The sequence below is a fragment of the Benincasa hispida genome, chromosome 9 (assembly GCF_009727055.1).
Source record: "Benincasa hispida cultivar B227 chromosome 9, ASM972705v1, whole genome shotgun sequence".
In the NCBI taxonomy this organism is placed as follows: Eukaryota; Viridiplantae; Streptophyta; class Magnoliopsida; order Cucurbitales; family Cucurbitaceae; genus Benincasa; species Benincasa hispida.
The window spans coordinates 54,298,146-54,308,053 of NC_052357.1; the positions used below are offsets into that span (position 1 = coordinate 54,298,146).

A 9,908-nucleotide genomic window follows, 5' to 3' on the forward strand; every position below is an offset into this window, starting at 1 on the left:
CAATGGATGTCACCGTATGTGCAGATGCTCGTTTTTCCCACCTCTTTAAGTTTTTAGGGCATATTCTGTATACATATCCCCACGATCGAGTGTATCACTGATTTCTCCACCAAATACAGCAATCAACACTTTTCTCTTGGCTTGACACACTCATCTATAATTGACATTATAGCCATGTTGTTTTTTAATGGCTTCTTGGAGTAGGGCCACTGTACTCCAGGATTAGCTCTAACCAAATTTTGAATTTCAATACTCATAAAATTTAAATCAAGCTGTGAATGATCCCGTGTCAATTATGAAAACAAACATGAGTGTTCTCCTTGAAGTTTGGTGATTTCGAACATCCCAGCAGTTTTACGCCGACATGCCCATAACCTCCAAGCACAACCGTCACTCCATGATTTACATTTAACATACCAAAGATCCAGATTTGATTCCACTACAATAATTTCGTAGTGTTCTATCACACAATATTTTTTTACAGCAAGCTGTAAATCTTCTTTGGTATTAAACAATATTCTTTTTTGTATTAAACTACAATTATCTACACCTATATTCCTTTCTTCCAATTGAATTTATCATTTCCCAATCTATTTGGGTGAACATTTTCGACAGTACCAACTCAAGATCATGTTCCCCACGTTTCCAAATAATTCATCAACTTCAACGTCAATGTCACTATTTCCATCATTTCAAGGTTCAAGAATAACTAAATCTTCAGGACGCATCGACATATTTATTATAATTTTTTCAACTGTTATAGTTGACAAAAAAAAAAATGTTAATATGTCAACCCAACAAAATCCAATTTCTAAGTTTACATATAAGATCTAAATATTATACATTTAAATCATCCCAAATCTAAGATTCATAAACTATATATTTAAATCAGCTCAAACAAATAAAAAAATATAAGATCTAAGATTTAAATTTATAAACATATAAATATAAGATCAACCCAACAAATACATATATTTCTAAGTTTAAATCAGCCCAAACAAATAAAAAATATAAGACCTAAGATTTAAGATTTATAAAAATATATATAAGATCAGCCCTACAAATACATATATTTATAAGTTTAACATAGATATATTTCTAAGTTTAAATCAGCCCAAACAAATAAAAAAATATAAGACCTAAGATTTAAGATTTATAAACATATACATATAAGATCAACCCAACAAATACATATATTTCTAAGTTTAACATACATATATTTCTAAGGTTAAATCAGCTCAAATAAATAAAAAAAATATAAGACCTAAGATTTAATATTTATAAACATATACATATAAGATCAGCCCAATAAATACATATATTTCTAAGTTTAACATACATATATTTCTAAGTTTAAATCAGCCCAAACAAATAAAAAAATATCACACATAATCAGCCCAACAAATACATATATTTCTAAGTTTAACATACATATATTTTTAAGTTTAAATTAGCCCAAACAAATAAAAAGTATAAGATCTAAGTTCGGACGATTATATATTGAAAAACAACTAGAATTTTACCATAGAAGCGTTCAGAAGATTTTGGACGGACGAACAAATGGAGGACGATTTCGAACAATTTTGGACAGACGGGCAAATGGAGGCATTTGGATGCACAAGACAGAAGCAAAATGAGGAAGATTTTAGAATTTTGGACGGAGAAACGCAACAAAAGAAGCAAAATCGTTCGGATGGAGAAAGCTTTCGAAAGACAGAAACTCGGTGAGGAAGAAGAAGAGGCGAGGGCGGCGATTTATTGAGTACACGACTTAAGGTAATCGTGTACCAGATACACGATTACCTCAGTCAACCATGCATGACTGCCACGGTAGACTGTGCATGTCAGATGGACAAGGACTCATGTACCCGGTACACAATTTAGAGGTAATCGACTAATTGTGTACCTGGGACACGATTTAAAAACCTATTTTTGGAATATTTTTCCTTCAACCTTAGTTTTGTCATTACATATTAAAAAACCATAATTTAAAAAAAAATCTAAAAATCTATTAATATTTCAATAACATTAAAGATTTCAATTTTCAACATCTCAATGACGTAATCGTACTAAATTAAAGTGGTATTTTAAAATTTTAATATTTATTGAGTCAGTTCAGTTTAAAGCCGTAGATCACAGAACCCAAATTCACCGAGAGAAATTTCCCCTTTTATTTTTATTTTTTTAAAAAAAACAGTTGATATTCTATTACAATAATAAAGCCAAATTCAAATTCGTCAGCTTCATTTCCAGATTTTTAGTCATAGTCATACCTTAAAATATTTATGTATGTTAAACTTAAAAATATATGTACCCAAACTAAGTATCGTCATATCTTAGGTACTACTGCTCGCTGAACAATCAAACACATGAAACTCAAGCCACACATTGTGAATAGTAACTCTTTAAAATATTTTTATCTTTTACTACTAGCATTTTTAGATCACATGCATGGCTGACATTCACCGAAAAAGTCTACCAAATTTATACATAAGATGAAAGAAGTTAAATCTTTATTCACTATTTGGAAGGACCAATAAAATTATTTCAATAAAAAAAAATTGGGTTTTTTCTATCATTTGACAAACATGCTCAAAATATGTTAATAAAACAAGAATTTAATCTCTAATTTCAAAATATCATGGCTGTTGAGTTATATATTCAATTTGACTTTTAAACAATTATTTAAAATTTATTTATTTGAAGCTATATATTTATAAATCATTAAACTACTTGTAATTATCATATTAGTTGATATTATTTTATAATATTATATAATTTATAATACATATTATATTTTTTTAAAAATGAATTGCCTTTATAATATAAATATTTTATTTTTTTAAATATTTTTATCTTTATTTATATAACCTCACATTTTAAATTTTATAATTTAAAATCATAAAGAATATTATTTTCAAAATTTATTTTTAGAAACAGAATTCAAGTCCTGTAACTGAATCTGAAAATATAAAAAATTTAAACACACTAATTCATCCTAAATTCTCGGCTTAAACTCTCGTGTTTAGTATTTAGATTTAAATAGGCTTAAAATGTCGAATTAGGATTCCAAGATAACCTTATACAGAAAGTTGAATTCATTGTTGATAATTTAAATGGAATTATTGTCAACAAAAATTAATAAATCGGTGTGGATAAATTTTAGAAAAAAAAAAAATACCTTTTATCCTTAAGTTTGGATCTAATTTCTAATTGGTTTTTAGGTTTTAAAATATTAGATTTTTAGTCAAGTTTTGAGTCCATAGTTTTAGAATATTAATTTTTTTAAAAAAAATTAAAATTGATTTTAATAATAATGAAAAATAGTGAAGTTTAATTAATTAAAATTCTTTTTATTATTTTAAATTATGTCAATGATTGGAGTGAGTATTTTATGAAAAGTCCAAATTTTTATTGTAGAATCTTGAAAATTAAAGATTAAATTGAAAATTAAAAGTAAAGTTATAACATAGGACTAGATTAAAACTAAACTAAGAAAATAGGAAAAAAAAATCTATTTAGTCCATAGATTTGAGGTCCAATTTATATTTGGTTCTTTAAGTTTCAAAACGTTACACATTTATTTCTTAAGTTTTAAATTTGACTTCAATTAAGTCTCTAGGTTTCAAAATGTTGAAATTTTACTGTTAACATTTGAGTTTTGTTTGAATTTGGTATTTGGATTCAAAATTTTACATTTTTAACCTTAATTTTTATTAAATACCCACTTTCAAATATTGATGCAAATGTCTATTAATTAATTTAAAATAATTATGAAGTAAAATTTTAAATATAATTTTAAAAATGATAAAAGATAGTAAAATTTAATTAATTATAGTTCATTTAATTATTTTAAATTATTAATCTATATTAATATTAAAGACGAAAAATGAGTATTTAGTGAAAAATTTAGGTTAAAAATGTAAATCTTTAAATCTAAAGTCTAAATTCAAACAAAATTAAAATGTCATAGATAAAATTGAACATTTTAAAATTTAATAATTAAATTAAAATCAAACTTAAAACTCAAAGGATAAATGTATAATATTTTAAAATCGACCGAATAGAAATTAGACTTTAGTTATTTTTCTAAAAAAAATCAAAGGATAAATGTATAATATTTTAAAATCGACCGAATAGAAATTAGACTTTAGTTATTTTTCTAAAAAAAAATCAAGGAACCAAATAGAATGAAGGACCAAAGAAAGTATTTTTTACCATAATTTTGAGTTCGATACAGCGACCTCCATTTATTAGTCCTTTGTGTGAGGCTTTTCTTCTTCCCGTGGCCTCCAAGTTACAATCTTTTTAGAGAGAGAATTTGAAAGACTTGGGAAAAGGGAGAGACGTGCGAGGGAATTGGCGATTGGTTTTTCGAGATTTCGGCTGTGAGAAAGAAACCCAACTCAAAAAGTCCTGATTTTTGCAATTATATATATTAGATTATAATTCTCGAAGAGAGAGAGAGAAAGATAAATACTTCTCTTCATTTTCTTCTCCGTTATCCAAATACCCGAATACCCTTTTCATCCTTCCTTTATTCTCTCTTTTTTTCAGATCTTTTCCGGGTGATTTCTTCGCCAAATCCCGTTTCTAAATCTGTTTTCAACTTAATCTCCTCTTTGTATTATATTTGATTGATTTCATTATTTAAACTTTTGTGATTTCATTTTGATTTTCTTTCTGTTTTTATTTGATTTATTTTTCATTCTTTTGCCAAAGTTTAAAAAGAGTCTCGAAAAGCTCTTTCCAGGAAACAAAAAGGGTACTTCGAATTTTGTATCTTTGTTGCCTGATTTTTCTATTCCTTTTGTGGGTATTGAGATTTTCTGTATTGGGTTTGCCCCCTTTTTGTTTTTGTTCAAAACTGGGGTGGTGCTAATCACTTAAGAGGATCAGAGAATTGAGCGATTTCGTTCTATTGATTTTCGGGATTCTTTCTTCTTGGTTTATGTAAGGCCTCACAAAAGGGGTTTGATGATTGCTGATGATTGAAGCAAGTTGGATATTGAATGTGTTGAAATTTAGAAGGGCTGTTTCTTTCCTTTCAGTACTTGCTGGGGATTGAAGAAGAAACAGCCTGGGGTTATGATTAAAGTGGATGTTGGAGAATTGGTGATTCTTGTATTTTGGGTATCGAGTATTTTGCTTACTTTGTTTCTGGGGATGAGGAATGATGGAGCTCTGAAACAACAGGGAACCGTAGCCCGCTCTGGGCGGGCTCATGAGTTCTTATCAAGTTCCTTTCGTGCTTTTTCTAGTTACATGAAGATTGTTTCTGCTGGTGCATCCACTGTTGCTCGGTCGGCTGCTTCAGTGGCATCTTCTTTAGTGGATAAGGATGATGAAGCAAATGGATTCCAGGTATTTGATGAACTTTAATGAACTTCTAATACTTGGATTTGCAATGAGTTTCTGTGTTTTATTTATTAAGTTTGTTGGAGCAATGATGATTTCGTTGAAAATTTTGAATTTTGTGGTTTAGTTTATTTCTTTGATTGGGAGAAATTTATTTGGTGAATTCTCATAATAGGCTGATGCTTGTATTGGGGGGCAGAAGGTTTTAATTGCCTTTTGTTTGATAGGAAATGGTTTATCTTAGTACGGCATTAGAAATTGAAACGTGCACGATCATCACACATGGGCTGCTGGACCTTTTTCAACATTTGCAGCTCATATCTGCAATGACTTTGTCTTCTGGAATTTCTATTGTCACTTTATTGTGATCGTTGTAGCTCGTCCCTGTAGTGTCCTTTGACAATTTATTGTAACACTATTCCATGTTCTTGATAGCACAAAATCCGGGAGTTCCTGCCATTTTGGTCATAGTTGATCGTTGAGCAATAAAGAAGCTGTTAGCTTAAAAACTTGATTGATTAAGCAGTGGAAGTAGCCTTTGTGAAATTTTCTGGGAATTAACTAAGTTTTGTCAGTATTCCAATTATTTTTTCATCCTTATATGATGAATGATCTATGGTTTTTTGTTTCTGTATTGGTCTAAAATGGAATTGTAAATTTGTGCATCTTTAGTTTTAGTATATAATGGAATTGTAAATTTGTGCATCTTTAGTTTTAGTATATATTTCCAAAATCAGTAACTTTTCATTTGACATCGTTTATAAATCTGGTTATCTTTATCTGTTGTTAACACCCTTTCTCATTTTTCTCATGTTTGAGTTTTAATAAATGGGCGATTATTGTTTTCTAATTCCACTGATAAATGATAAAGGTGAATTGGGCTGGCTTTGACAAATTAGAGTGGGACGACAATGCCATTCGACAGGTTCTTCTGTTGGGTTTTCGTTCTGGTTTCCAGGTTTGGGATGTTGAGGAAGCAAATAATGTCCAAGACCTTGTTTCTCGGTATGATGGTTCTGTTTCATACATGCAAGTGTTACCCAGACCAATACCATCAATGAGACCAGGAGATAAGTTTGCAGAAAGTAGGCCTTTGCTGGTACTTTCTGCTTATGGTTCCATTGCTGCTGCTTTTAATGTTCAGGATCGATTAGCCTCTTCAGGCAATGCAGCCATCCCAAAAGGCCAGGAACTAGTAGATGGCAATTTGATGCCTACATTTGTTAGGTTTTATTCCTTGAAATCTCAAACATACGTGCACGAGCTCAAATTTAGATCAGCTGTTTATTCTGTTAGATGCAGCCCCCTGGTTGTTGCCATTTCTCTGGCAACTCAGGTAAGTTTGCCTACACAAAGCAGTTGCAGTCTTATTATTTGTTTCTAAAACATTAAAAACTGTAAACTGTTTGGTTGGTAAGAATTTGAGTCCTTTGTATAACAGGTACACTGCATCAATGCTACAACTTTGGAGAAGGAACATATCATACTTACAAATCCTGTTGTTTCCGGGATTCCTGGATCAGGAGGAGGTATAGGTTATGGACCCCTCGCAGTGGGTCCCAGATGGCTGGCTTATAGTGGAAATCTGATCATGGTGTCAAATACAGGAAGAGTGATTCCACAGCATTTAAAACCTTCTGCTAGTTTTTCTCATTCAGCTTCAAATGGAAGTTTAGTTGCTCACTATGCAAAGGAGTCGAGTAAGCAACTTGCAGCAGGCATTGTTACCCTTGGTGACAAGGGTATTAAGAAGTTATCGAGGTATTACTCCGAGCTCTTACCCGAAAGTAACAACTCTCTTCAATCAGGTGGTCAGGGTTTGAAGGGTATTGGAGCTCTTAATGGCCATGCAGCAGATGCAGATAGTGTTGGAATGGTCTGTGGTGATCTTTAGTTTGTTTCTTACTTTCTTAGCCTAAAAGCTTTTTCTTCTTTTTCCTTTTAATGTTTTATATTGTGATTATATTTTAGTTATGCAATTGAACTGATTCAGCTATGATAGTTAAAAAGATTTAATTTTGCTTCTTGCCATTGTTTGACCTTGTTCTTCCCTTCTACTTTTGGTTATTAGGTTATTGTGAAAGACATTATTAGCAAAGTGGTCATCACCCAGTTTAAGGCACATAAGAGCCCGATTTCTGCCTTATGCTTTGATCCAAGTGGCACCATCCTGGTGACGGCTTCTGTTCAGGGTCATAGCATAAATGTTTTCAAAATTATGCCAAGTTCCAGTTCAAATTCATCTGAATCTAGTACTTCTGCATCTTATAGCCATCTGTACAGACTCCAAAGAGGCTTTACTAATGCAGTAAGAGTGATGCAAATTTATTTCTTTGTTTTGGACTGTCTCATCCATCGCTTATTATCATAATCATATTTCTGGATCTATTGTCAGGTCATACAAGACATCAGTTTCAGCTATGATAGCAACTGGATCATGGTTAGTTCCTCTAGAGGGACAAGCCATCTCTTTGCTATAAACCCTGCTGGGGGACAGGTGAATTTCCCATCTGCTGACATCAGTTCTATTACTAGAAATGGTGGGCCGGTGGTTCCTGCAAGACAAACTGTTCGACGAGTTGATTATGGTTTACACATGCCTAGTAAACAAAACCAATGTGCTACTGGTAGTCCACTTACACTTTCTGCTGTTACTAGAATACATCATGGAAATAATGGTTGGCGAGGCACTGTTAGTAGTGCTGCAGCTGCTGCAACTGGTAGAATGGGTACTGTTTCAGGAGCTATTGCTTCAGCTTTCCACGAGTGCAAGGGAAATGCTGTGCATGTGGACAGTGGGTCTTCTGAGGTTAGGTACCACATATTAGTTTTCTCTCCATCTGGCAGTATGATACAGTATGCATTGCGAGTGGGTTTAGATTCAACCAAAGTTTTGCCTAGATCTAGCATGGCTCTTGAATTAGTCCCCGAGCTGGATGCAAGACTAGTAGTTGAAGCTATCCAGAAATGGAATATATCTCAGAAACAAAACCGTAGGGCTCAAGATAATAGTGTTGACATATACGGTGACAATGGAGGCTTTGATTGCAATAAAAATTATTGTGAAGAAATGAATGAGAATCCTGTCCTTGAAGCTACTGGCAATGTCTTTAAGGCAAAGACTTGCAGGGAGGAACAATACCACCTGTATATTTCAGAAGCAGAACTGCAGATGCATGGTACTCATACTCCGCTGTGGACAAAATCTGAGGTATTTACTGTTTGACGTGTCTTTAAGAAGTAGGTCCCTTTCTTTTGTTTGAGGTTTACATGCCTGCATTTTGTTTCTGATGATTAGATATATTTTCAAGTGATGGCAAAAGATGGAGTCCATGTTGATGAATTCAATCATCCTGGAGAACTCGAAATTGAAAGGATCCCCACCCGTATGATTGAAGCTAGGTCAAAAGACCTAGTTCCAGTTTTTGACTATCTTCAGTCATCCAAAATTTCGCAGCCAAGGTGAGCTAAATGGTAGAATTTCTCAAGCTTCCTAATTTTAATCGACTCATAGGGAACCCAAAGATCCTGCTAACATCGTATATTATATACGATTGGAATGCTGACACAAGGTATTTTTGGTTCACATCAATTTTTCTCTGAAATATAGGTATTTAAATAGCAATAGTGACCAGCTGTTGCTGCACCAGAAATCAGGCCAATTTGAAAATGGAAGGCAATCATGGAGGAGTGACGCGAGTCCCCATGGCTCTGTTGTTGGCAAACCTGAAGTAACTGATAGGCATGGTTACAAGATGGTGACAGAAACCAAGGGCATTGTAAATGAGTATGAATGCCCAAGGTCACAAACCCATCTCAATAATGTAAATAATTGTACAGAGAGCTTAAGCATGGAGTCTCAACCCAAATCTGTAAATAATCATCATAAAAGTGGCCTCAGGTTGGAGAATCATTTTGAAGACCTAGGTGATGAGTTTGAATAGGGTGGAGAATCATTTTGAAGACCTAGGTCAACTCTCATCTCTCTAGTTAATACTCGATCTTGTTGATGAAGTGTTAGCCCATAACAATGGTGTTTTTTTTTTAGTCATCACTCTGGTTTTCTGTTTATTCTTTTATTTCTCCTGGAAGCTTTATTTATGGGTGTATATGGGAAATGTAGAGAAGAGTTAAGATGGAGAAATGTGGATACAGTGTTTTAATGGGCTTTCATTTAATGGTCCCTTTGTAAATAACACAGTTATATGATCCCCACTCCAACTAGCAGTTTTATAATGTAAATAATAGAACTGCCATTATAACTGACTGGATATTAAATTATGAATCATTTGAATGTGATTCACTGTGTACACAGTGAACATGAGCATTTATGTTATTTGCTGGTCTATTTCAGAGCTGTCTCAATTTATCTATGATCTCTCTTTTCTGTTCTGATGATGGGAATTTTTGGTTGAAAATCTTATGGTGTTTCAATTAAAGGACCGCCCTACTAGGACCATTTGAACCAGTGTAGCTTAATGGTAAATAAAATTGAGTTCAATTCATGGTGGTCTCACCTACTTAGGATTTAGTAAATGACCATGTATTCA

General features: G+C 32.6%; 1 protein-coding gene across 1 annotated transcript; it reads left to right on the plus strand.

The window, feature by feature from the left end:
• The first annotated feature begins 4,305 nt into the window (after positions 1-4,305).
• On the plus strand, positions 4,306-9,694 carry LOC120085734 (autophagy-related protein 18f). Its single transcript, XM_039041903.1, has 7 exons — positions 4,306-5,364; positions 6,230-6,694; positions 6,800-7,234; positions 7,430-7,666; positions 7,754-8,569; positions 8,657-8,820; positions 8,969-9,694. Exons 1-7 carry the CDS (start codon positions 5,089-5,091, stop codon positions 9,300-9,302), a joined length of 2,727 nt encoding a protein of 908 aa, XP_038897831.1. The 5' UTR covers positions 4,306-5,088; the 3' UTR covers positions 9,303-9,694.
• Positions 9,695-9,908: the final 214 nt, after the last annotated feature.